The sequence below is a fragment of the Podarcis gaigeae genome (assembly GCF_964106915.1).
Source record: "Podarcis gaigeae genome assembly, chromosome: 10".
Taxonomy (NCBI): domain Eukaryota; kingdom Metazoa; phylum Chordata; class Lepidosauria; order Squamata; family Lacertidae; genus Podarcis; species Podarcis gaigeae.
The window spans coordinates 22,662,245-22,689,610 of record NC_139686.1 but is presented as its reverse complement, the minus strand read 5'-3'; the positions used below and the strand labels follow the sequence as shown (position 1 = coordinate 22,689,610).

Genomic DNA, 27,366 nt, shown 5'->3' with positions numbered 1-27,366 from the left:
AAACAAACTGTTTGTGTGAAAAGCTGGGAACTAGACTTGCACCACGCCACGTATCACTAGCTGTGGACAAAGCCCTGCAGCAGACTTCCGTTTCGTGGGATTTGGGCCCCCGTTTCCCCTCCCACCTGATATTTTTGTTTAAATATTTGTTTACTTCATGCTCCTGTTATTCCAAAGTCTTCCCAGACAAACTGTACTCTGCCTGCTAAGCAAAGAGAGAGCGAGAGACTGACTGAGAGGAGAACTGAGCCGCGACGCAGGGGTCCGGAAAGGAACTCAAGTTGTGCTTCATACGGGGACTTCCTGTGGTTCAGCAGGGACACAGAATAAGGCATGGGAGTTTGCAGGAGAAGCAAAGCACCGGCAGAGGTGAAGGAGGCCGTTTTCCTCAGGAGGAAGATCACCCTCACCCGCGTCATTGCCTTGGGGGTGGGCACCATGGTGGGCAGCGGCATCTTCATTTCCCCCAAAGGTGTCTTGCAAAACTCAGGCAGTGTGGGGGTCTCCTTACTGGTGTGGCTGGCTTGTGGGATCCTATCACTATTTGGTGAGTTGTTTGGCTGCTTGGTGGTTTAATTTCCTTTTTCACATACACCCTCATGTGATAGACAAAAATCCCATGACTGCAATCATGGAGCAGGAATTCTAACAATCATAAAGGGGGAAAGCCTCCTCTCCCACCCCAGCGTGTGGCAATTGTGGTATAACAACTTAGGGTGTGTCCTCTTGGGGATGATGGAACCTCAAAATGGGCTTCTGTGGAGGACAGTGGGAGAATTTTATATATATATATATATATATATATATTTGCTTTCGTAGATTTTCACGGGTACAGGAATGCAGGTTTTGGTGTCCTCGGGTGTCTTCCCGTGTAAAAGTTGGGGTGTCTAGGCGACGTTTCGACGAGGTCTCACTCGTCATCTTCAGGCTGGTGCTTTCGGCTTCTTGTTACTGGAACAGAGCGGGATCTCAATGTTTGAGTTCCTATAAATACTGTAGAGGGGGTGTGGTGTCTAGCCTCCAATGTTCTGGGCAGAGAGGAAGTTCCCAGGCTAGTGTGCCTTTTCTTCTTTTGTTCCTTAATTACTTGAGAGATACCTTGAGTGATTTCTTGAGTGATATCCTGAGTACCACTTAGGTGGGTCATTAGGTGTGGATTAGTTGCTAAAGTCTTTGTGTCTTGACCTCTTGAACTTTGTGAAGAGTTTTCCTGAGAAGATGGCTGTATTGCACTTAGTTGTGCTTTGGCTTGGCTTCGTGTATAGGGGCGAGCTGTGGTTTTGTGGCTTGTGTCAGCCAGATCTGTGTAGGGATTGCACACCTAATGACCCACCTAAGTGGTACTCAGGATATCACTCAAGAAATCACTCAAGGTATCTCTCAAGTAATTAAGGAACAAAAGAAGAAAAGGGAAGACACGGGGGGACACCAAAACCTGCATATATATATATATATATATATATACACATACACACACACACACACATACATATACATACATACACACACACACACCAATATTAAATTCAGTTCTCCACATTTCCACATCAGTTTGTGATTTATTTGTTTTTTTAAAATAGTCCTCATGAAATTTCATCCACATTTTAGTGTGAATTTTTTCTTAATATACACAATTCTGTATGCAATGCACATAATTTTTGGGCAAAGCATATTTTATTATGTATATTTCCCCTAATACAATGCACTTTTGTATGCTATTTTCACAAATATATCCATTTTGGTGCACACTTTACCCGAGTATATGTATTTTTTGTACGAATTACCGGTACTTGACTGGAGAATTAAATTATTGCTATTGCTATTACTTTTATTACTATTAAATGTCTGGGTGGAGGATAGCCTGGTTTCAGTTGTCAATGCTCTGGCAACCTCCAGGTTAGACTACGGCAATGTGTTGTGTGTGGGGCTGCCTTTGAAGATGGTTCAGCAACTACAACTAGTGCAAAATGCAGAAGCTCAATTGTTAACTGGCTCAAGACAGTACGAGCATATAACACCAGCTCTGGCCTGACCACAAAGGCTGCCAATTTGTACTGGGTTCATTTCAAAGTGCTGGTTTTGACCTTGAAAGCTTTATATGGCTTGGAACCTCTAAAGGACCACCTGTCCGCATAGGAACCGAACCCTGAGATCATCATCTGAGGCTCTTCTCTGAGTCTCAAGAAGAGAACGAGCTTCTGAGTAGCTCCCCATCTACGCAACTCTCTCCCATGAGAGGCCTGACTGGTATGAATGAACTTTGTCAACATTTTGGTACCAAGCAAAGATGTTGATTTTCCCGGGCATTTGGGTAGCACCAGTGATTGGATGTGTTTACGTTGATTATATTTTTAATATGTTCATGTATTTTCTACTGTATTTTATTCTTGCAATTGGTTTAGAACTGTCTGTTGTGGGAAGCGATTCAGAAATTCTACAAACTAACTACATCCAAGTTACACACTAGAACTCTTTTACCCAGTTTGCCTTTTCATATTAATCTTTTTGTTCTCATTATATTTTTATGGGGGTTGGTTAGTTATATTTTATAATCATTATACTGCTTTTATGTTGCTAAAAAACATGTTTTATTTCTTTTAACAGAAACGTGGGCTAGAAATTTATTAGAGAGAGGCCCATGTGCAGAGGCAGATTTAGGGGAGTGCGACTGGTTCAGTCGTACTGCATGCAGAACCTCGGGGGGCCCTACAGAAAAGTGGGGGGTGCTCAATATTGGTGTTGTCCAGGACGCTGCTGAAATTTGAGACCCTGAAGTCCTCCACTGCCATCTGGGGAGGTTTGAATGCCAATTTGGCCATGCAGCCCACTGGGTGACAGTGGGACATTCATCATCTATCAACCCAACCTACCTCCCAGGATTATTGTGAAGATAAAATGTGGGGGCTCCTTTGAATGAGAACTGGACAAAAGAATGGAAATTACCACTACTACTACTGATGATGATGCATCTCAGTTCTAAATATCCTTCCATTGGCACCAGTCCAACTTATTTTAGTGCAACTGAATTTCATACTAATGTATATTACTCATCAGATAAGGGTGATGGTGATGATAAGAAATGCACACAGGGTTTACATTTTAAATGTTTTCTTTCTAGGAGCCCTGTCCTATGCAGATCTTGGAACATGCATCACCAAGTCCGGCGGTCATTACATTTACCTGCTAGAGACACTTGGGCCACTGCCTGCTTTTCTAAGATTATGGGCGGAATTTGTTATGATCCGGTAAGGGCAGATTTAACTTCCATTGTTGTGTGAGAAGGGGGAGGTTCTCCGGAGAGACGGAGGGGGTTTTACTGGGAGTTTTGTGTCTCTTTAAATCTCTCAACAGGGGCACTGTTCCAGCTGTGTTTTTAAAAGCAGCCAGCTGGTGGATGCAGCACCACTGAGATCTAACAAATGGCCGCAAAGACGTTGAGAGGGAGGGGAGAGGGAAAAGAATCTAAGAAAGAGATGGGGGGGGGGAGAATGAATGAAATAATAGAGAAAGCCCTATGGGAGAATAAAAACAACACACACACAAACACGCACACACAGCCTTTCTTTCAGTCACGACATGAGATAGATGAATATTTTCTTCCAATAAGAAGACCACCACTGTACTTTTTTGCAGCAGCCACAACAAAAGGTCTTGTTCTATAGAAATCAGTTTGATATATGATCTGCCCCTCCACCAATACCAGATAGCTACTAGATAAACAGAGCCGTCTGCCACAGAACATCTGGGAGCTGCTTTCCCCAAGGAGAGGGATCTCACCGCTTGCAGCACCAGGACAGAGCAATGCAAACACATGGGCCCACTGCCCTATTTCAGTGCAAATACAAGAATACACACACACACACACACACACACACACACACTCATCGACCACCCTTCCAAGGTCAGGCCCATCCGTTCAAAGCTTGTTCCCTTTTGTGTTTGTTTTGCGTGTGTTGTCACAAATGCTGCAGAATTTAGAGGAGGTTGGGAGCTGGGGAAACCATTCTACCTCACACCAGAGGGGGAGTTGATGGAGCATATTGTAAAAGACTGGCCAATGGCCATCAAAAGGCTTTGAAAATAATCCTAGTGGGATGTTGGTGAGGCTCTGATCGCCACATTTCAAGGCCTTTTGCTCCATCCCATGTATTTCCCCTGACTACCCAGGACTGTATGAAGAACCGAGCTGAAAGCTCCCCAATGAATATTATGGGCCAAATGTAGAACAGAGAAATGAAACCCAACTTGGAGTGGGGCTTCATTTCCTGTCACTTTTCAGAGCAGTGCAAAATCCACTGCCAGGATTGGGGGCAGGACACCATCAACAAAGGCAACAAGTATATTTTTTCCCCCTTATGGGGGGCAGCAGCACCAGGGCATTCTTTCATCAGCCTTGCCAGCCTTTTGCTTTTCCCATAATACCATGGGGCATCTCGGGCATACTGAGGAAAAACCTGGGTTCTTATTTTGGTGGTTGGGCCACCATTCTCTCCCCTGGTCTCCAAAGCAACATTAGTTCAAGAGTTCAAATGAAATGGTGGCAGGCTATTGAAAGAAAATGGTTTTGGTCTATGGTTTGCCCTGAAATCAGAATCCCTAACCATGGCTGGGGTCCTGGCCTGAGGGCAACCTGTGGCCTGTCTGATTTGGATAAGATTGCATTATTATTAGTTTTGTTTCCTGCAGTTTAGAAATGGAAGACTGTAATTGCCTGCCCTTGCACTTGGCAGAAAGGGAGTCTCACAGCTTCTCATTTGGATCCTGGAATTGTAGAGTTGGAGAGGGACCAATGGTCATCTAGTCCAACCTCCTGCAAGGCAGGAATTACAGCGAAACAATCCCAGACAGATGGCTATCCAACCTCCTTCCATGAAGGAGAGTCCACCACATTCTGAGGTACAGTGGTACCTCAGGTTACAGATGCTTCAGGTTAGAGACTCCGCTAACCCAGAAATAGTACCTCAGGTTAAGAACTTTACCTCAGGATGAGAACAGAAATTGTGTGGTGGCAGCAGGAAGCCCCATTAGATAAAGTCATACCTCAGGTTAAGAACAGTTTCAGGTTAAGAACGGACCTCCAGAACAAATTACGGTAAGTTATTAACCTGAGGTACCACTGTAGTCATTCCCCTATCAGAAAGTTTGTCAGAAATTTCTTCCCAGTCCTCAATCCATGCTTTGGAAGAGTGTCTGAATGTTTTCATTTGTGGTTGTTTTAGAAGAGCAGACATCAACAGGAGCAGACAGAAAACATAGGTGAGAGGGAGACAAAGTTGCCAGAGAAAAGACCAAAATAAAATAAATGTTTTTGCCATTGTTTCATTTTCCAGACCTGCAAATATGGCTGTGGTGTCCTTGACATTTGGTCGGTACTTAATCGAGCCTTTCTTCGCCCCATGTAACGTCCCTCCTTTGGCTGTGAAACTGATCACCACCACAGGAATCAGTGAGTACCAAAGAGAACTAAATATATAAGGTTGCAAGTTAATCATAAATGATGTTGTTGTTGTTGTTTAGTCATTTAGTCGTGTCCGACTCTTCATGACCCCATGGACCAGAGCACGGCAGGCACTCCTGTCCTCCACTGCCTCCCGCAGTTTAGTCAACCTCATGCTGGTAGCTTCGAGAACACTATCCAACCATCTCGTCCTCTGTCGTCCCCTTCTCCTTGTGCCCTCCATCTTTCCCAACATCAGGGTCTTTTCCAGGGAGTCTTCTCTTCTCATGAGGTGGCCAAAGTATTGGAGCCTCAGCTTCAGGATCTGTCCTTCCAGTGAGCACTCAGGGCTGATTTCCTTAAGAATGGATAGGTTTGAACTTCTTGCAGTCCATGGGACTCTTAAGAATCTTCTCCAGCACCATAATTCAAAAGCATCAATTCTTTGGTGATCAGCCTTCTTTATGGTCCAGCTCTCACTTCCGTACATCACTACTGGGAAAACCATAGCTTTAACTATACGGACCTTTGTTGGCAAGGTGATGTCTCTGCTTTTTAAGATGCTGTCTAGGTTTCCTAAATGTACCTGCCAAATATTACTACATTTCTCACTGCCTCTTGTACATTTGCAGATATTTCCACAGCAAAATATCATAAATGTGCCGAGAAAGTTCACAAATAAAGCAAATCTTCATAGCTTATAATACTTGTTTTTATTATGGGTCAAGAATCCTTCCCTAAATGTTTGTAAGAGATAATGAGATATATTTTTAATACCCTCACTTTTTTAAAATAATAACAATAATAATAATTTGATTGATTTTACCCTGCCCATCACTTGGTTGCCCCAGCCACTCTGGGCTTCTTCCAACAGAATATAAAAAAACACAACGAAACATCAGACATTAAAACCTTCATGCACTATGGTTGGTGCATTCTCAGAGCTTGATTGCTTTAACCCAGCAGTAGCCAACACAGTGCCCTCCAGATGCCACTGGACTCCCATCAGCCCCTGCCAGCATGGCCAATACTCTGGAATGATGGGAGTTGTAGTCTATCAAACTTCTAGAAGGCACCACATCAGCTGGCTACCCCCACTTTAATCCCTTACTTAGCCTCATTGAGAAACTGCCTTTCATTCCCAATAGCTGCATCTCAGTTCACTCTTAGTAGTCCATATGTTGTTGGACTACAGTTCCCATCATCCATTCCCATTAGCCATGCTGACTAGACTGGCTGGGAATCGGGATCCAGAATGTTTGGAGGGCACCGCATTTGCTACTCCTGCTCTATACTAAGAAAAGAGGTTCCCAGTGCTGTATGGTAAGTTCTCCTCAATTCACAATCCTAGCCTTGTCTACTCAGAAGTCATTCCTACTGAATTTAGTGGGGCTTAAACTCAGGTAAGTGGGCTTCGGATGGCAGCCTTAGTTCTCACAGGCCATCCATGAAATGCTGAGAGATTTCTTCCTGCTGTATTAAAAAAGTTTGCTTGATATATCCAAGGCAGTTTGTAAATGAACAGAAGCTGGTTTTCTTTTTGTTTGATGCTGTCAGCCAGTTGGCAAAGGAAAGGGCTTTTCAAAACCACAGTTAAAAGCTATTTAAAAGCCAGCTAGTTAAAAAACAAAACAAAACACCACTCACTGGCAATATTTAGAAACAGCAGCGCTCTTGCATGTTTGAAAGCTTCACGCAAACAGTTGTAAACTCCTCCTTATAGGGCTCCTCGGCCTTTAAGCTACGTGACCAGCAGAAATGCAGGTGCAGCTTTGCTTTATTTTAAGAAAATATTGAGAGGCTGCTGTCTCATTTTTAAAAATATCAGAGCAATTTAAAACAAAAATACCCAAAACCATACAGTAAAAACTCTCTCTCTCTCTCTCTCTCTCTCTCTCTCTCTCTCTCTCTCTCTCTTTCTGTGTGTGTGTGTGTGTGTGTGTGTGTTGTTGAAAACAGACATTGATTAGCCATTGTGGAAAGATGTATTCTTAATTGCCTGCACAGGTCTGGCAGAATTTAAGAGTTTTCAGCAGCCATTTAAAAGTTGGCACAGAAGGCACCTGCTGCAGAGATCCGGCAACAGGGATTTATTGACATTTCTGCCAGTCATGCTGGAGTCCTATCAGAAAGCCCCATCAAGCTTGTGGGTTTTTTTCTAATGATCAGCACTTTTAGTAAGTAAGCTTGCTGGAGAAGCAGTATTTCCATCTCCATGGGCTGTTATGACACAGAAGCATTTCTGGTTCTGTTTTTTTAATGTCAGCAAAAAGTCAACCCTCGCTAGCTGTTCCAAAAGCACGAGCATCGCAGTCGCAGCCATTCCTGGTGATTTCTCTCTCCTCCTTTTTCTTTCTTTCTTTTTCCTAAAAAATATTTATGCGTTTTCCATTTTTCTATTTACACGTCACATCTCTCTCCTCCTTTCCAGCCCTAGTCATAGTCCTCAACTGCTGGAGTGTGAGCTGGTCTGCCAACATACAGACATTCCTCACAGCCCTCAAGATGGTCACGATTGGTCTGATCATTGTTCCTGGGATGATGGCTCTGGGAAATGGTAAGACTGGCCAGAACCCTCCTACATGGCGTGAAATGAGAAAGGGGCATCAGAAGGGGCGGAAACCGGCAGTGGCAAAGAAATAGGAAAGATGGGGGTGGTGAGAGAGACTTGCTAGGAAACAACAGTAGGTTTGATAACAGAATTCTGTGTGGGGTAGGGACACGGGTGGCACTGTGGTCTAAACCACTGAGCCTCTTGGGCTTGCCTATCAGAAGGTTGGTGGTTCGAATCCCCAAGACTGGGTGAGCTCCCATTGCTCTGTCTCAGCTTCTGCCAACCTAGCAGTTTGAAAGCACACCAGTGCAAGCAGATAAATAGGTACCACTGTGGCAGGAAGGTAAACGGCGTTTCCGTGCACTCTGGTTTCCGTCACGGTGTCCCATTGCACCAGAAGCGGTTGAGTCATGCTGGCCACATGACCCAGAAAGCTGGCTGTCGGTGGACAAACGCCAGTTCCCTCGGTCTGAAAAGCGAGATGAGTGCCGCAACCCCATAGTCGCCTTTGACTGGATGGAACCGTCCAGGGGTCCTTTACCTTTTTTCCTGTGTGGGGTACTTTTCCAGACTCATAGAATTGTAGAGTTGGAAGGGACCAACTCTAGTTCAACCCCCTGCAATGCAGGAATTTTGCCCAATGTGGGGCTCAAACCCACCACCCTGAGATTAAGAGTCTCATGCTCTACCAACTGAGCTATCCCACTTCAGCCCCAGGTAGCTTTTATGCATCCATGGTTCTACTGAGGGCCAAGCTCTACATACAGCCTACAAAGTAGGCGCTCTGCTCCCTTTCTCACCCCAGGATACAGAAGTGATCTCAGGCCTAGGTGGCGGATGTGGTCTTTCAGGCATCTCTAGTAAGCCCCTGGGACTCTTCCTAGGCCAAGGGTGGGGAATCGTTTTATCTCTGCAAGCCAACTTTGACAGGCGGGGTAACGCACCTGCCTATCGAGCGACATTCCCTAGGCCATGCCCCTGCCCTTGGCTGCTTGGGGTGCAGGCCTGGCTGATGAGTTGTGTCCCTGTGCCTCTGATTTATACTGTAGAAGAATGAGCTTCACATCCATTTCTCCATTCCCTTTGGCCTCTGGCCCCAGGCACCCCAGGCCTGTGGCCCCTGGAAAAGTCCCCACAAGGGAAAGTAACCTTTAAGCTGAAAAAGGGCTCCCTGTTCATGACAAGGTGTGAAGTTTTATGTGTGCAGAAACTGCCAGTAAAAGCTGGAATATGCTAGAACAGTGGTTTTCAACCAGTGTTCTGTGGCACCCTGGGGTGGCTTGAATGATGGTCAGGGGTGCCGCAGGCAACACTGGCCTCTGTCCCTCTTTCCTTCCCTCTCTCCTCTGAGGCCCTCTCCTGTCTCTGCCTCCCATAGGCTTGCACAGATGTTTGTTGCAGCAGCTCTGACCACAAACTCCCCAGGCAAATGGTGTCTCTGGGGCTGGCCAGGGGGTGCTTTCCAGGCCCCTGTGGGGCAGTGTGAGGAGGCATCTCTCTTTGGGGCAGGGTGGGTAGCTCAAAGACCAAGGGCAGCAGCTGCGGCTGCCCAGAGGACTCCCAAGGAGAGGAGGCTGAGGGAACACTGCACAAGGGAGGGCATTTGAAAAAGGCAAATGGTGATATAACTGGGCTCCTGAGCCCCACTGGGGTGCCGCAGAAAGAATGTAGTTGGTCAAGGGAACTGCAGACTCAGAAAGGTTGAAAACCTCTCTGCTAGAACATTCTAGCAGGTCTTCAACTTTTCAAAGTGCTCGAAGCACAGCTGTTGTTTTTCATGCTGTGTGTCTTAGATTAGTTCCAAGGCCATTCAGTGAGCAGTTTCTTCTTCTGACTTCTATGCTTTACTTTCATTTTGCATTTTATATTCGTGTGGTGTAATTTTTCTGCTGAAACTGGTTTTGCTCTAAATGAGCTGAGCTTTGCCTTGCTAGGGAGCTAGCAACAAACTGCACAATTTATGCCTTAGTATATCTCTCCTTAAATAATTTTTTCCTGCTGTCTGTGTATTTTATTCTATTTTTTGAATCCATGCACCTGCCAAGGTTCTTCTACTCTGCTTATCAAACAATGTCCAGGCATGTTCCAGGTCTTGGTTCCCAACAGTTCACCTATAGTAGCCAGTTGAAGCCCTAAGGCAGAGAAGATGCATCCACAGCATCTGTAGATACCTTGGGTACCATTTCTCCCCCACTACAGCTCCATGCTGGAGGAGTCTGCACCTGTTGAACTTCTGCATGTTTTGCAGAAACAGAAACAACGATACATGGCCTGATCCAGCCAGTTCTCCTTATGCTCTTATCTGGCTGGGCACAATGGAAAATGCTTCTGATCTAGGATGGTGTCCGCTGATGTATATTCCTGTTCTCATTGTTTTTCAGGCCACTATGAAAATTTCCAGGACAGCTTTAACACAACTTCGCTGACACTCGAAAAACTGCCTCTTGCTTTTTACTCTGGGATGTTTGCCTATGGAGGCTGGTAAGTCTTTGAAATTCTAACAGAGCTTTCTACTGTTTGCTCAAATGTCAGAAAGAAAATGCAAATTAAGCAATAAATCAATCAATCTGTACTTGACTCCAGTGCTGGTACAATCCTGGATTGCAGATAATATTTATCTATCTAGTCTGCACCAAATATCTGTTGTAGGCTTGGGATATAACTCACAGTGTCATCTCCCTTTGTTCATTTCTTTTGTGAATTACTGAGGTGATCGTGCTTCACAGCTCTTTGGTAATTTTGATGCTGTTTTGTAAGATTCCATAGCTGTTTTCAAAAAGTCTGGTGTGCATTTTTATCTATCTATTGTTATTACAGACATACAAGATATGTATACATTGAAAGAAAAATACTTTTGCAAAGTGAAGTTAATATAGCAGGATTCGTTATTACTGGGGTTGGGGGGGGTTAAAAAAGAAAACACACATATGTTGACCTTGTGACTCTTGATTTCTTATTTCAGGTTCTATATAAGCTTTGTAACAGAGGAAATTGTAAATCCAAAACGGTGAGCAAACGGGGGGTGGATGGGTTCCGTTCTTTTCCGGTGTATGAAACATGTGTTTCCAAAATAATTGAGAGCATCTGAGGGAGAAGCAGACCAACAGAGCAAATGTTAGGAGGCAGGGTCTCCTAAGCAATGCCCCAAAGAGGAGAATCCCCTCAGAGTTGACCTCAGGAAGAGTTTAGAAAAGACTGAGTAAATTGGCATGAGAAGATCTTGCTGAAACAGGCCAAAACCCCATCTAGTTCAGCCTCATGTTCTCACTGCAACCAACCAGATGCCAATGGGGAATCTCCTGTCTGAAATCCTGGGAAGTTGCTGCCAGTCCGTGTAGCTAATACTCTGCTAGAGGGGTCAATAGTCTGACTCAGTATAAAGCAGCTTCCGATGTTCCTGTCCATTCAAACAAGCAGTAGCACAGATGTCAGCTACAATTTTGTTGTCCCCGAGAGGGGGCAATGACAATAAAGATATTATTATTATTAACATCCACCCATTCAGCTAAAGCTAAAGGTCAGGGAAAGCCTTAGCAAGCAGGTGAGTTTTCAGTAAACATCAGAAGCATCCACCATTCGGTGCCTTCTGAATCGCAGACAGTGGGAGCCCCACTTCCGTCCGGCTTTCAGATTAAGCAATGCAGGTTGTGTCAGTATCGGCAAAATCTCCACAGTAGATCTCAGTGATCACCTGAGTCTGTACAGAGGGAAATGGTCAGCCAGCCCTGAATTGCTCCAGCTTTATACATTAGCAACACCTGGATCGCTAGTTAACCGCCAGTGCAGTTCCTTCAGCAGCCATGTTCAATACATGAGGCAGTTTGGATAAAAAGAGGGGGAGGGGCTTGTTAGGGTTTGCTATTCTTCTTTTAGAGTTTGTTATTTTCTTTATTATGTTTCTATATGTGCTGGAAGCCGCCCAGAGTGGCTGGGGAAATCCAGGTAGCAAAAAAAAAAAAAAAAGTTTTTGAAAATATATATAATAGACTCAGAGGTGGGAGCAAACACGAAAGGGAACTCCTACTCATTTGAATGGGAAAGGATGAAGTTGGTTCTCATCAGAGAGTAGGAGTAATAATAATAATAATAATAATAATAATAATAGGTGAGACACTCCCTGCATCTTCCAAACTAACCTCAAGGACAGAGTGACTCACAGTGCATGAATCACAGTGGCTAAGCTATCGCTATCTTGAAAAAGACATATTTATACATACAGATACATAAAGAAATATAATGCAAGCAACACATAGCCGGCTATCTAGCATATACAGGGACCAGAGAGGTCATCAGGCTCCCCAAAGTAGCCTGTTCTTTGAGAAGAGATATTCAAGTGTCCCTGTTTTCATCTCTACACCTTTGGCAGGTCTTGTCATATTTGGCGCTAGCTTACAAGACAGAAAATGTGGGGTGGGAAGAGAGAAGGCACCTTGAAATGTGGACCAAATAAAATTCCTGTCTTTATTTTCCTATTTTTGCAAATGCCTTCTACATTATTGAAGGTGGGTGACCACAGGGTCAAGGGAAATCTGTCTCTAAAATGGAACTGTGCTGTTTTTCTTCTTCAGGAATATCCCACTTGCTGTAATAGTGTCCCTGGCCGTTGTTACAGGGTGTTACATCCTTACCAATGTGTCTTACTACGCAGTCCTGACACCACATGAGATTCTCAACTCTGACGCAGTAGCTGTGGTGAGTGTGGCAACTTGTGTGCTATCTGTATTTTTAGACCAATGTTACCAGGGGGGCAGAGGAGAAGGGAGATGGTCTAGAAGGCCTATTGGACATAAATTTAAGTAACAGATTGTAAATTCCTAGGGCAGACATCTGTTTCCATGGGCAGCGAAGAGGAAACATACATGCTTTGCTAAACAACATTTGTTCGAGGAAGAATCTTTAAATTGTGCACCTATAAACGAGCAAACCAGACAGAATACAGAGTACTCCTAGATTTTTTATTCTCTCCAGATCAATATATGGTACCTTTATTCAGCATAAAGCAGCAATTTATGTATTGTCCTTCAACTGTCTGGACACAAATTTGGATAGGCCTTTTCGACTGATGTGCTGACCTCTTCTAGTTTTGACTTATTTCACAGGTGGCCTCTGCTGGCCGCTGGGCTGTGGCAGCTTTCAAATGTTTTGCGCTGTCTAGTGACATGCACAACTACCATACCTTCCTGTTGGACAGAAGTTGTGTACTCAATGCAATGAGCGCCTGGCTCTCCGAGAACGACTTTTTCCACTTATCACTTTTGTCATATATATTTCTCTCTCCCACCCTGGGCTGGCCCAGCTTTTGCTTTTTTATTTATTTGCTGATGTTGTTGACATCTGTCTGTCTCTGGAGACAATGGAGGTGTGCACTTTGGGGGTGAGGTCAAACTGCTGGAGAGTTAAAGCGCCGTCTGCAGCTGCTTTGGGACTGATATGATAGAGACATGTTTTGTTGCAGCAGGGGTAGGTGAAGGCATACAGTTGTGCTGCTGCAGAAGCACCACGGTGTGTGTTTTTTCTGTGCTCCTTCCAGCGGTCATTCCTCCTCTGGTCACTGCTGTGGATACACAACTTGTCTGTCTCCAGGCGCTGCAGTCATCTGTAAGGGATTCCCACACAGCAGGGTTGATATTGCCAGCCAATATCCCTCCTTTTCCTCCCAGAAGCTCAAGTGGCCTAGATTGTTCTCCAGCTCCTTATTTAACCGCCACAACAACCCTGTGAGGTAGATTAGGGTGAGAGGCAGCGACTGGCTCACATGGCTCACTGGGAATTTGAACCGTAGTTTCCCAGGCTCTAGTCAGACATTCTAACCACTACACTATACTGCCTTTGTTTACTGTATGACATAATGGAAGGTTCCACAGAACTCAAAGAATGGTACCCTATGATACTGTTGGTTAATGATAAGGCTGTCTTGGTTTTCTTCCAGAGTTTTGCTGATAAAGCTTTCAAGAGCATTTCCTCTGTGATTCCAGTACTTGTAGCTCTCTCATGTTTTGGTGCTTTGAATGGAGGAATCTTTGCTGCTTCAAGGTAAGGGCTTGCCCATTTCAAAGCAAATGTCCTTGTTAAAAGAAACTGTTCACAGTTCCTTATCTTGTCAGTGTCTCCCTTCTACCAAAATGCTAGTTTAGGGATTAATACAGAAAGCAGCCATTTCCCCCCTAAATCTGCCTTTTGTACAGAAATTCCAGTTCTTATCTCCATTTCACAAACCTATGTAGAAATAATTTCCAAATGCTGGGAAGTTGTGGCTAAAGAAACACAGCACAAACCTAGGCTATAAGAAAAATATTTTTCCTCACACCTTAGGGATAATGCCTATATAGAAAGGGAAAAAAGTCAAGTGCATTGGTATAGTTTAAAGAGCGTTTGCTCCCCGACTTGACATATTGAACTCAGCACAATTCACTTCAATAACGACAGCCATTTTTTGCGAGCTGATATTTCACAAAGAACTTTTCTTAAAAAACCGGTCAGTGGACAGCGAGTGGTGGAAGCTAGAGAACAACTTTGAATAACGCTTACATTTCAGCGATAGGAATATAAATAAAAACGAAGTCTTCTCCAAATTTACCAGGTGCAATGCTGCTGTTGTGGGGTTCTCTTTTCCTAGAGTATGTGATATCCCTAACACTTTATGATTTCTAAGGGGAGGGGAGAAATGTTTTCTTTTAACGAAAGGAGTGTTTAACAAACCTCCAGTAAGCATAGCAAAAAAAAGGGAGTGGAATTCAATGTGTGATCAACTGGTTTTCTTCCACAGGATGTTGTTTGCAGCTGCCCGAGAAGGACAGTGGCCAGCTCTCTTTTCAATGATACACCTTGAAAGACACACTCCTCTTCCAGCCTTGATACTAATGGTAAGAGCTTCAAGGTTTGCTTTAGTGTGCGGTTGTGTAGCCTTATTAGAGTTCACCGATTGGGTCTGCGTTGCTCCGGGACAGGAGGAAGGAAGTCAAAATGACACCGAGGTTGTTTCAAAGAAAGAGTTTATTCTGCTCTCCGGATAGCAGAAGGCACCTGCATGGTGAGTCCACAGCAAGTACAAAGAAATGACAGGTTTCATGCAGTTTATGTATCCTCCAGGCACCCTCTCACTCCTCCCCTAGGAGCCCAACCACGTTGGCGTACGTACACAGGTTGACATCACATATGTTCCTGCTCTGGTACTCTCAACCATAAAAGGATCTTCCTTTCTGTACTTCTGACCATAAAAGGATATTCCTGTTCCTACTCCTATCTTGGAGCAAGAGGTCACTACTTCCGAGAACATGCTCTGGCGTTAGTCCCAGACTTGGGTCTCTGTGTCATTTGTGGTCAGGACATTAGATATGTCTGTGTCTGTTCTACTGGTAAAGTCAAGGCCAGTCTTGCCGTCAAACTGATAAGGGAGAGAGCTGTGTTCTTGTTTTGCATTTGCTCAATGGCTAAAGTTTATGCATTTTAACTAAGGAGAAATGGGGATTTTGGTGCAGTTTAAAAATTGCCTGCACAGTCAGTTTTGGGGTTTGGGAAACCCATTCCTTCATTTGGACATAAATTGCAGTGTATGGGCCTGGGGGGGATTTTGCCCCTGGAAGGCTGATTATGTGTAATTTGAAAGGGGGGGAGAATTAAATGTATTAGGCATGTTTCTTAAATGATAGGAGTGTCAAGCACTGCATGTACACAAAGTCCATAAAGGTAGAATGTTCTCAGTTTCCATGTTCGAAACAAATTGGCCATACCATATTAAGACCCTGGTTTTAGCCTCCATCTTTGGGCAGGTAACGCTTAAAGGTACTTAAAGGATTCTTGTTAGCTACTGAAAGAAGACAGATGGATAAATGAATTGTCACTATATTTTCGATAAGAACGGCTAAGTTTAGCTGGGGTCGTTTTATATTATTCTTAAGTGTTACTTGTCTATTTTAGGGTTGCCATATTTCAAAAAGTAAAATTCCTGATACCTGCAAAGCTTTTTTTTTTTTAGGAAACCTCCCAAAATTGAAGAGCTTTTTTGGGGAAGCCTGACCCCCAAATACTGATTTGAGCTTTTTGAGCTATTTCAACTGCTTTTTCCATTCCATTGCCATACATCTGGGCTTTCCCTGACAAAATCCCACCACCCCCCGACGCCATTTTTATGCCCAGAAAACCAGGACATGTCAAGAATTTTCCTGACATGTGGCAAGCCTAGTCTATTTGTATTTTGCATTTGTATCTTTTTGTTTCATAGGACTGATTGATACTTTTAAACGTGTTTGTGGGAGGAGGGGGTTATTGTATTGTTGCTTTTGTTTTAACTATTTAGAGAAGCACCGCCTTAAGGTATCTGGGGTTTAGGGTTTTGTATATTAACACAAGACCCTTGAACTTAGGCTGGTAGCATGTGGGCAGCTGGTGTGGATGTTTCAACAGACATGTTACATGCTGTCAGCCATCTGCCCCCATCAGCAATTTTGTACTAGTTGGGAGTTTCAGGCCAAGTCCACCATCAGGTCTCATCAACTGAAAACGTTCCCATAATTCTGCTCAGTAATAATGGACAAGTGTTATACAGTAATTAGTCACAAGGGAAACCTAAAAGGAGCATGGAAAACTGGTTTTGTATTCTACTGACATATTTCCAACACTGTCATTTTTCTCCATCTGCAGTTGCCATTGATCTACTTGATGGTGTCCATTGGTGACCTCTATGGGCTGTTGAACTTCTATAGCTTTTCACGCTGGTTCTTCATAGGACTTGCCACCCTGGGGCTCATGATACATCGTTATCGGCATCCAGAACTGCCAAGACCCTTTAAGGTAAGAAGACTAAAGATAGTGGATACAGGGAAAGGTAAATCTGTGCTTCTAACTTTTACCTAGCTAAAGAGCACAAAAATCCAAACATATTGGCCCAGCTCAGACATAAAGCTCAAGTGGTTTGTTGCTCTCACCCTGTAAGATCTCAAATGTATACTGAAACCATGGTTTTATCTGCCAGACTAAGCCTTGACCCTAGGGTGGATTACCTGATACAGGACCCATTTTTCATCTTGTAAGCAGAGAGATGGAGAAACTGCCTTAACCACAATTTGCTTAATGAAGATGGGGTGCCTATGTTTTGATATCCATTTGCAGCTAATCTTTAACTACCTCTTATATGGTCAAGTGTAATGCTTAACCATGTTTAAGGAAAGCAAGTCACAATGAAGTATGTCTGAAGCCATTATTTTATAAGCTGCTTAGGGGAATTTCATTGCTGGACGGCCATATTCTGTAAATATTGTGTTACATAAGCAGAAGCAAAGTGTGACCTTGCTCACAGGCTACTAACTGAACAAGAACAAAAGGGAATCACAGATCCATTAGAAGCCAAAAATAGGAGAAGGGGAGAAAAATGCCACCATAACATGCCAGTATTTGGGAAGAAGCCATAAAGAAACCCTAAACCAGCTCCTTTTCCTGCACTTTATTAAAACTAGAGGATGGAGAAATTGTTAAGAGCGTTGTTGTTGTTGTTGTTGTTGTTTTTAAGTGCTTTGTATAGGCATGAGTTACGGTCCTTTCCATCTCTCAGATTAAATATACTACTCTTCTCCATGTTCAAAACATGTTTCTTTTTTGCATTTATGCTTCATGCAGAACTTTATTTTCCAATTTGACCCTTTTTCCTTTAGGTACCTTTGTTTTTCCCACTAGTGTTCACGATAGCCTGTTTCTGCATCGTGGGAACATCCCTGTATTCAGATCCTGTGAACACCAGCATTGGCTGTGCTGTGACTCTGTCTGGCTTGCCTGTCTACTATCTGGTGGTACAGAAGGCTAGGATCCCAGGCTGCTGCACATCCATGTTCAGTAAGTATGGCCTCAGCTATGGTAGCTCAGAACTGTGAAAGGGAAGCTTCAAAATTAGCGTAAATGAGGCCCGATTTCACATGTGGCACATGGCACTGTTTGTGGCTCACAAGCCGTCAAGAGGAGTTCTGCATCACCAAAGAGTTGGGGACAAAGTTCCCTCTGTCCTTTTATAGACTATAGAGCTGCAAATGCCAACATCTGTGCAGCAGAAACTATGCTCAGTTTAGGACGGACAACAATCATATGTGAAACTTCTCCCTGAAATTAAGCTAGTACTCTGATTATTATTATTTATTGAATTTTTATACCACCCTTCATCCAAAGATCGCAGGGTGGTTTAGAGCAGTGTTTTTCAACCTTTTTTGGGCAAAGGCACACTTGTTTCATGAAAAAAATCACGAGGCACACCACCATTAGAAAATGTTAAAAAAAGTAACTCTGTGCCTATATTGACTATATATAAAGTAATTCCCTTGAATAGGAATCAAATAAACACAAAGAAAGTATTTTATAATTACTTTATTATGAAATAGTAAGTAAACAGAAATATGAAAAATTATAAAATAACTTATTTTTAAATCTTTCAAATTTTTCAATTTTTCCCATGGCACACCAGGCAACATCTCACGGCACACTAGTGTGCCGCGGAACAGTGGTTGAAAAACACTGGTTTAGAGTATAAAAGCCACAAAAATACACACCATAACAACAAACCGCCCTGAGATCTTTGGATGCAGGATGGTATATAAATTTAATAAATAATTGTGATAACATGCACAGTCCTCCACAGTAAATTGGGCCTGTCACATTGGCTGTGATTGACGACTTCCCCTTGTCACACATATAAGGACCCAAAAAGCACTGTACTTACCTTATGAAGTTTTGGTAAAGACACGAAGAAGATAAACCAATGCATGTATAATACTGCTTAGAGCTCAACCACAGGAAAAGTTAAGAATCTGTCTAGTTTGAATGAACTTGGAAGAGACTGGAGAAGAAATCTTCAGGAAGGCGTTCCTCAAGACTACTTCACAAATGTTAGCAAGTATATATACCTATCTGTATAGTGTATGGCTCTGCCCTGTTAACTACCAAGAGGCATGCTAATAATTTTAATTGCATGTAAACAGGAAATGAAACCAGATAGCTTCTCTCACACTTCATAGGGAATAGCAGGTTCACAATGTGGACCACGATATATCTGATGTGTGAAGCAACCAGAGTTTTGTGTTTTCGCTAAAGAACACCAAATGATGCCTCTCCCAAAGTAAACTTTTCCTCTGATTTCCTTGTTGCATTTGTCTAGATTCCATCACAGTAAAATTGCAGATCCTGATGAAAGTGGTGCCCCAGGATGTCCTAACATACTGAAGAATGTGCATCCCTAGGACCTTTCAAATCTGTTCTTTGGGAGCTCCTCACACTCCAACCATGTGGGATACGCCTCCAAGTCCACTTTTAAACAAGAAGGGAGAAAACTGTGACAAGCCATTCTTTCCTTACCAATGATTAGGCAGAGCGTTTGGATATCAGAAATTTAAAGGGTGGTCTTGTTTTGGGTAAAAAACATAACCCAGTTCTGCTTAGATCAGGAGTGGGAAGCCTCAAGTCTCTCTGTCAGGCCTTAAGACTCTTTCTAGACCACATCTCTCATCAACCTTGCTCTCGGCATCCTCCCAGAGGGCTTTTGCCCTTGAACTACGATCATGCCCTCCTACTTTTCTGGATAGAGGTGTGAGTCTGTGAAGAAATCTCTGACTTTTGCATGGTTGGAATGTTAGGCCAGTATTGCAGTCTCAGTATATAGGCTACTAGAGCAGAAAAATTGGAACAGACCAATGGTAAATCTAGTACAGGGGTTGTTAAACTGTGCTCCACAGACCACCAAGGTTCTGTGAGCTTTGTTCAGGTGGTCTGCAGTTGTTCTGTTAAAACAATGGAAAAGCATACAGCATCTACATTACACTTGCTACAATAGGCGGGGGGGGGGGGGGAGCAGTCTGCCAAGACCCTTGGCCATTTTCAAGTGATCCATGGAGCAAAGAATTTGGGAACCACCAACAGAGTGGATACCAGACTTTATAGTGTATTAAAAGCTGGTGCCCAGCTGAGGAAGCTTGCATATCTACGTGTAGAAAACCAGTGAAAATGGAAAATTCAGTATGATCTCACCTTGCTACAGACATAGCAAAATTAATGTTGCTTAAGAACGGTTTACTGGATTTTCAAGGTAATCCGCATACAGGGGATACTTTCCTGGGATGGGTGGAACAGATAATGGGTTATTCATTTAAGGGTAGCCCTGGTTACCAGGAGAATGACGGAAACACAGTATATTCAAGAACAAGTGACTTCACTTGGTAGAGATGTTAAGGTGCCATTTTAAGATTAGTATACTGTACTTAAGAATACATTTAACCTTGCAGGAGCTAAGTCAAGTGGTAGCTTATCTACGGTAAAAGAGCTATTGCCAAAATGACATTTGGTGGAGCTGCCTAATTCAACACTTACAGCATGTGAAACTAAAAAACACACAAATAAACATTTGTGTCTAGTCCCCAAAACTTGCAATTTCACCAATGACTCAATAGCCACAGAAAGCGAGGAAGTTGCTCCTCCTGGATAAGCTCTCACATCAAATTAGTGAGTCTTACTCATCCTGTGGGTAAAACCTCAGCGCCTAGGACTTGCCAATCGCATGGTCGGCGGTTCGAATCCCCGCGGGGGGTGCGCTACCGTCGTTTGGTCCCAGCTCCTGCCAACCTAGCAGTTCAAAAGCACCTTCAGGTGCAAGTAGATAAATAGGGACCGCTTACCAGCGGGAAGGTAAACAGTGTTCCGTGTGCTGCGCTGGCTCGCCAGATGCAGCTTGTCACGCTGGCCACGTGACCCGGAAGTGTCTGCGGACAGCGCTGGCTCCCGGCCTATAGAGTGAGATGAGCGCACAACCCTAGAGTCTGGCAAGACTGGCCCGTACGGGCAGGGGTACCTTTACCTTTTTACTCATCCTGAAGAATTCCTTGTAACGTGGAATGCTTTTCTAGCATACAGAGAACTAAAATAATAGGCTGCAATTCTAAGACCATGTACCTGTGAGTGAGTCAAATTGAACTTAATGGTGCTTACTTCTGAGTAGACGTGGTAAGGATTGCAGCCTAAAGCACAAATTACACCCTGCATTGATATGAATCTTCATTTTTTACTAGACAAAGGCACTTCATATCTGGGCTGCTCCTAAATTAATACTACAGAAATATGGTGCAGGAAAGTTTATATGTATTTTGGATTACAGGATTGTAATGATTTATATATTTGTTGTGTTAAATTTGATATTATAATTGTAAATTGTTTTAGGAATGGAATAAAACATTCTCACTGTGTGCTGTTTTCCAGCTGTAAGGGTTGTGTCATATATTGTGTACAAAATACTTGTGCACCCTTAATCCTTGCCTCTCATCCTCAGTTTTTGGTGACAAAATACATGAGCCTATGGTGTGTTTCCCAATTATTTTATTCCTGGAGCACACGAATTTATTCAGGATTTAAACTGGAGACAAATCACCTACTCTCAAGAATACACATTTCCTCTCTTGAGCTTCCAAAGTGATAGGCAGGCATATTCTTTGTAAGTGCAAGATGCCCAGTTTATATTCCTTGCAGCCATCTCTGCTGATACAATGGCACACAGATGAATGTGACCAATGCTGCATGGAACTTCCCTGCTCCAGTGCAACAATCCACCAGGCATAGTTGCTTAAACTGTCTAGTAATTCAGTTCTCAGGGTCCACTTCTACATGTGCCCAGAATCATGCCTGCATACTATCCCACACGACAGAAACCCTAGGGAGATTTCATAGTGAAACAGGAAGAACAGTAAGGCCTTTGGATATCTCCTGAAACTTTGGTATAGGGTGAGTAGCCTAATCCTTTAAATGCCCCAATTATGCGTGCTCTCAACACACACTGGCACTGTGTTTCTTGTTGAAATGTGTGCCAACCACATGAGGAAGCACCAGACAATTTCTCATTGTCGCCACACTATTTTCTGCCTAAAAAGCTATATTGGAAACAACTCTATTCAGTTAACCCTGTGGATGCTGGATTCCCAGAATTAATCAGTTAGCAGAAGTTCCTTTCTAGGAGGCATCGTTTTGCCATGTCACTTCATACGCCTAAATGAAGTGAGTACGTAACAAACCCCTTGCTTAAGAAAAAAAGGATGTAGCCGCATCTTTGCATTCTGCTGTGAATTATGACTCTATAGCGTTAAAGTCAAAGACCAGATAAGTCTCTAGTCAGAAGCCCGATTCACATGCTTAAGGAAACCAACAAGGTTTGTATGTTCTAAGGCACTTTTTCCCAACCAGATGACCTTCAGTTGGACTACAGCTCCTATCAACCATGCTGGCTGGGACGGAAAGTACTGTAGTCCAAATCATCTAGAAGCTGTGATGTTAGGGAAGGCTCTGTAAAGGAGGCAACTGGTTATAGGTGAAATTTGATAGTGCCAGTCTGCTGGCATGGTTACCAGAAAGCACTGACAGGGTGGGGGGAAAACCTAAAGCTATAGAAGTTTTTACTGACAATTCCCTTCTTGTGCGCATACACAACAGTATTGGCATTCAAATATTGAGCTAGATCTTTTTCAAGCTGTTTGACCTCCAAATCCTTTAAAACACGTTTGGTTAGTTTATATACTACCAAACCTTCAGCCCATTTTCTAAAGTATTTTGAAATAAGTGAAGCTAGTATTGCTATTCTGGAAATACATTCTGAACTCAAGCTTTGCTCAAAAACCAAGAGTGATAGAAAATCAGAAATAGCAGTGGAATTAAGTTTGGTTTTTTCCCCACAAGACATTCTGTATCACATCCAATATTTACAATGAATGAGTGTGCTGAAATTAAACACTTGAATGCTGAAATCAAAAACATAAGCAATACAGATTTTAATTTCAGTATTTTTGAAGTACAGGAAGTGGAAACTATGGTCAAATACAAATTTAAACAAGCCACTTGTCCTTCCAAACAAGAAATCAATAAGCTACTTATATAAACTTACAAATATTAAAGTAAAATTGAAACAAAATAAATACTGTACATACACTTTCCCTGCCTGCAGGCAAAAATGGGATGGGAAACACTGTTATAAATTGAAAAAAATGCTCTTAAAGCTGCAGCATCCCATTTCCCAGCCAAAACACTCGACACAGTAGTGTGTTTCTGTAAAAAGGAGCAGAGGACACACAACCCCCTATGCAGAAAGACAGCTATTTCACAAACATTCAAAAAAGTTAGAAATCAGACTGACAGTAGAAAAAGGGTGTGGGGGGAAGTCACATCAGCAAAAACACTACTACAAAACTAGTAAATATAGCCAAGACCTAACCCCTTTTTTCAAATGCAATGAATATTTTAAAAATGCCAAAGCACAGGCAAAGTTAAAACTGTGATAATTCATATTAATATAATCTCTTAAAGTGATTTTTCATTCCCTTCCCACAGCAAGAAACTATTATGGCTTAAAATTTATATTCAAAGTCCTTTTCTAGTTAGAAATGCAGCTTCGGCGGCAGCTACATTTCCTAATCAGTGCTCGTCTCATTCTCACCCAGTGTTGCATGATTCGTTCATTTTGTAGACAGATCTTTGCCTTTTTGGAAAAAAAACAGATGTTGCAGCTCTGAACCCAGTTTAAACTACAAAACGGTAAGGCCCTTAAATTCAGTTCATATTTACTATACACAAAATAGTTGCCCTGGATTCACTTAGGCCCAAGGCCATGAACAGTTTTTAATGGTCTGGAAGTATGAATAATGCAAGTTCTTCTTCTTCTCCTCCTCTACACAAAAAGATGACTTGAGATTTTTGGTGGCACAGGAATTGTGGGCAAGGAGAGGCATTATGCAGGGGATTCTCTGGTCATTTATAGCATTGGGTCTCATTGGGTTTCTTCCAAGCTACCAGTTACAGAGTAAGCAAAAGTGTCAAGTCATGACTCAAATCCTACGAAGTTTTTTGTTTTTTTTAATGACTACACATCCTGGCAAATGAAGGCAGTCTACGGCATGTTAAAAGCTTAGGCGAAGTAAAGTTTATTTGATCTGACCGTGACATTGTACTCTTGTAAGCATTTCAGATTGTGGCCAGAAAGGCAGCTCTTCTTGTTCTACCCCTCTGAGATGGTTTTGAAAATGATTGTATGTCATTGTTACTGATTGCATAGGTAAATCTTACCACAGAAGTCAACTGAGGCTAGTTTGTAGGCTGGCTTTATCAGTAAGTATTGGATAAAGAGAAACGTGGCTAGGGATGTCACTAAACACCAGTATACCAATGCCATTTTCAATTCTCTCTCTCTCTCTCGTTTGGGCAAAGCCCAAACATTTCATTTCACATATTCCTATCACCTTACGACTCCGAGAGAGAATAGGTCTATTGTAATTCCACCCTACAGCTGAAGCTCTTGTTTCAGTTATTTAAAAATATCTTCTCTTTGAAAATAAGGTTCACTAACCTTCTGCCAGATATGGCTTTAGCACTGCTTCCTGTCCCTCAAGGAAGTGAAATGATGAAGTCAGGACTATAGCACCCAATTCAGACAATCTATTACACATAAAAGTCTGGTGCAGCAAGGGTTTCTATCAAGCAAGTTATTAGCACACAGACAAGACTTGTCTCGATCAAGCCACCAAAATAATTATTGCTTCAGGCAGGCAATTTATTTTGGTGCATACAATTGATGTACTCTACCTTTCTCAAGATTAATCTTAATGCCTAATCCAAAGCTTCATTTTGGTAAAAGTCTTACTAAAGTGGTAATAGGGGATATTTCCCTCGATTTGTATTTGAAAGACAAAAGGTCAGAAGAAACTACAAAGTATTTCTCTTAGTCTATGAAAATATGTTTGCATGCTCATGACAGTGGAAGTGAGTCGTGGGGGTGGCGGGGGTGGAGGAATGAGAAAAGTAACGAAGCAGCCATTAAAAACCCTCTTCTCTTCTACCACCACCATCACCCAATAAGGCCATAGCTATATTTTAGTAATCAAGATGTGTTTAGAGAAAGTAGATCAGTTATAGGATCTGCTAGCTACTATGGATTCACTGGAATATTTTAAAGGAAGAACTGAAGAAACGCAAATGCTTCAAAATTCACTTTAGAATTGCTTTTTCCATCTAAACCAAAAGGACAAGTAATTTTACTTTAAGGGGGAATTGAGAACTTAAATGATCTGTAGCTCAGTTAAAAGATATATGGACTGCTGGGGGGAAACATTTTCTCTTATCAATATTGAAAAGTGTGCAATTTCAGATTAACCACTAAATTTCCGTGTTTCCAAAAGCTAGTATTAAATTCTCTTTCTGTAACTGGCTCTGTTTATAATGCTGACATGTGCAGCTTACCCAGTTTGGTTTTAGTTACATAATGTGGACACACAAGTGCTGGAAAAAAACCTATAATTCGATGAAGAAAGAAGAGTGAAGAACAAATGTGTGGTAACTTTCAAAATCTAGGACACACCACAATCCCATTATCCTATTTTTATCCATTTACACTCCACAACTAACCAGATTTACTCAGAGGTCAGTCCCAATGATTACAATGGGGCCTATTTCCAAGTTAAGATTGCTAACTTGATTATTTTTGCTACCATCCTGCATGTAGCTATGCGGTTAATTCCTATTCAGTTAAATGGGAAGTGTTAGGAACTCTGTCAAGGACTGCAGCCTTGAAATGTCTCCACTGAGAATTTTGGCTAAGTCTTAGTAACTGCAGTAGCCAAGGACGTCTGACTAATATCTATTCTGATAGATGACAAAGGTCATTATGTCTAGTTTAATACAGATACACACACATAGATGCAGCAAATACTGAATATATAAAATTGTTTAAGCACAGAAAAGTCCTATTCGGGGACTTTTAAGATATTTTATTTTTGATATAACCTGAAGGCTTGGAAGTTTTTATTGAAGTTAAAAGAAGTCAAGCAACTGAGTAGCTTTGGCCATGCTTTAACTCTTTATCAACAGAAGAAGAAATCCAAAGCGGTATCCCTAGTATTCCCACTTTAGTACTGAATAGCCCTCTTACCAAAGTAGTAGTACAGGTGCCTCCCCTTTTCCTCCAAAAACAGCTTAAATATTCAATTTTATATTACAAAAATACAAATTTATCATCTAAGTTATTTACATGTATTTCAGAATTGGCATTTACTACTGGATATTTGCAAAGCATGACGCAAAATAGTCATTCTGAGTTTTAGCAAGCTATGAAACATATTTACATATATACAAAAACTTAAGACCTTTCATTGGCTGGCATGTGTAGACGAGCAATACTCTGCCGCAATAGCCTTCCTCCAAAAAAAGAAAAAAAGCATTTTAAGTGTCTACACTTAAACCAATAATAGCTGTAGTGCTACCCTTGGTTTACAGCTACCCATGCTTAGCATGAATCGTTCTCCATGATATGGAAACAAATAGGCAGGAGGAGGAAGCACACGTGTGTGAAAAGAGCTCTTAGTAATGTTATGCCAATTTATCATCCAGAACAAATGGCAAAACATGAGAGGAGGAAGAGGGAGGAGCAAGAAGGGAAAGGTTAACTGGCAAAGAATACATACTTTAGAAGTCAGTACAAAAGCCAGTCAAGAGCTTATATAAAGAGCGGAAATTAACATGTAATTCCATGTGCCTTAACTTAATGCATCACATCCATGTTTAAGACTATACCTGTTATCAATTGTTTGAATGCAGAGTAAATCATTCATGTGGCTCTCCACTGGAGAGAGACAGACAGACGGAAGACAGACAGACATTAAGGACAAACAAAAACCTTCACATTCTCAACATCTAAAATAAAAATCATAATTCCCACAAAGAGTTTTCCAAATAAATAGTTTTAAAATGAATTCAATAGTTGCAAAAAAAAATCTGTCAAATAAATTATTGATAACCACCTTCATCACACTCTTCTGTTCGTGAATTAGCTCAGACACTACCAGAAACAACAAAATGATTGAGCCCTGAAGAAAGACCATCTCCCAAGTCCATAGTCTCTCTGAATATTCCCCTGTTTCCCAAATGGTTATTGCTGAGCAGGTGTGGCACAGTGAAAATGCAGCATTGAGTTTTTGTTCATTAGGCAGTGTTCTAATAAGGTACATGCATTCTGCTTCAAGCAGAGGAATAAAACAGAAGCTCCAGGCACTGTTCCCCCTCAGTACTGGTCCGTGCATAAAAAGGACAGCAGCAGCGGTGGTAGCAGCTACTGCATCAAACAAAGAAGCGCGCATGGCCATTTCGGTTCAGCTTTAGAATCTTCCCTAGGCGCTGCTTGGCAGTTGCCATTCCTTTCTTTGGACGCTTTCCTGAAAAAGAAAGAAAAAGTTGGTACTGCTAACCACCATTCACGCTTGTACTTCCATAGCTCAGTAAAATCAGCCCCATGTTGGCACAACATGGGATTTCCTAGACAGGAACATGAGGCAACAGAAGCTTGCCAGGAACTAGCTATATTCTGTTCTGACTCTTCCAGTATACT

At 42.3% G+C, this 27,366-nt stretch overlaps 2 protein-coding genes across 3 annotated transcripts in view; one reads left to right on the top strand and one right to left on the bottom strand.

Annotated features, from left to right (window-relative positions):
- The first annotated feature begins 26 nt into the window (after positions 1 to 26).
- Positions 27 to 21,199, top strand: LOC310825863 (cystine/glutamate transporter-like). The gene is made up of 13 exons (XM_083699687.1): positions 27 to 547; positions 3,119 to 3,245; positions 5,331 to 5,446; positions 7,869 to 7,994; positions 10,373 to 10,472; positions 10,954 to 10,998; positions 12,560 to 12,683; positions 13,921 to 14,024; positions 14,758 to 14,854; positions 16,632 to 16,781; positions 17,639 to 17,816; positions 19,126 to 20,484; positions 20,834 to 21,199. The coding sequence occupies exons 1-12, from the start codon at positions 334 to 336 to the stop codon at positions 19,188 to 19,190; spliced, it is 1,446 nt and encodes a 481-aa protein (XP_083555813.1). The 5' UTR covers positions 27 to 333; the 3' UTR covers positions 19,191 to 20,484; positions 20,834 to 21,199.
- A 1,545-nt stretch (positions 21,200 to 22,744) lies between these two features.
- The window catches only part of KDM7A (lysine demethylase 7A), a 50,397-nt gene continuing 45,775 nt past the window's right edge, over positions 22,745 to 27,366 (bottom strand). For both annotated transcript variants that reach the window (XM_083700119.1, XM_083700120.1), the window contains exon 20: positions 22,745 to 27,193. In XM_083700119.1, coding sequence (XP_083556245.1) covers positions 27,099 to 27,193 — 95 coding nt within the window. In that variant the 3' untranslated portion in view covers positions 22,745 to 27,098. The remainder of the gene's footprint in view (positions 27,194 to 27,366) is intronic.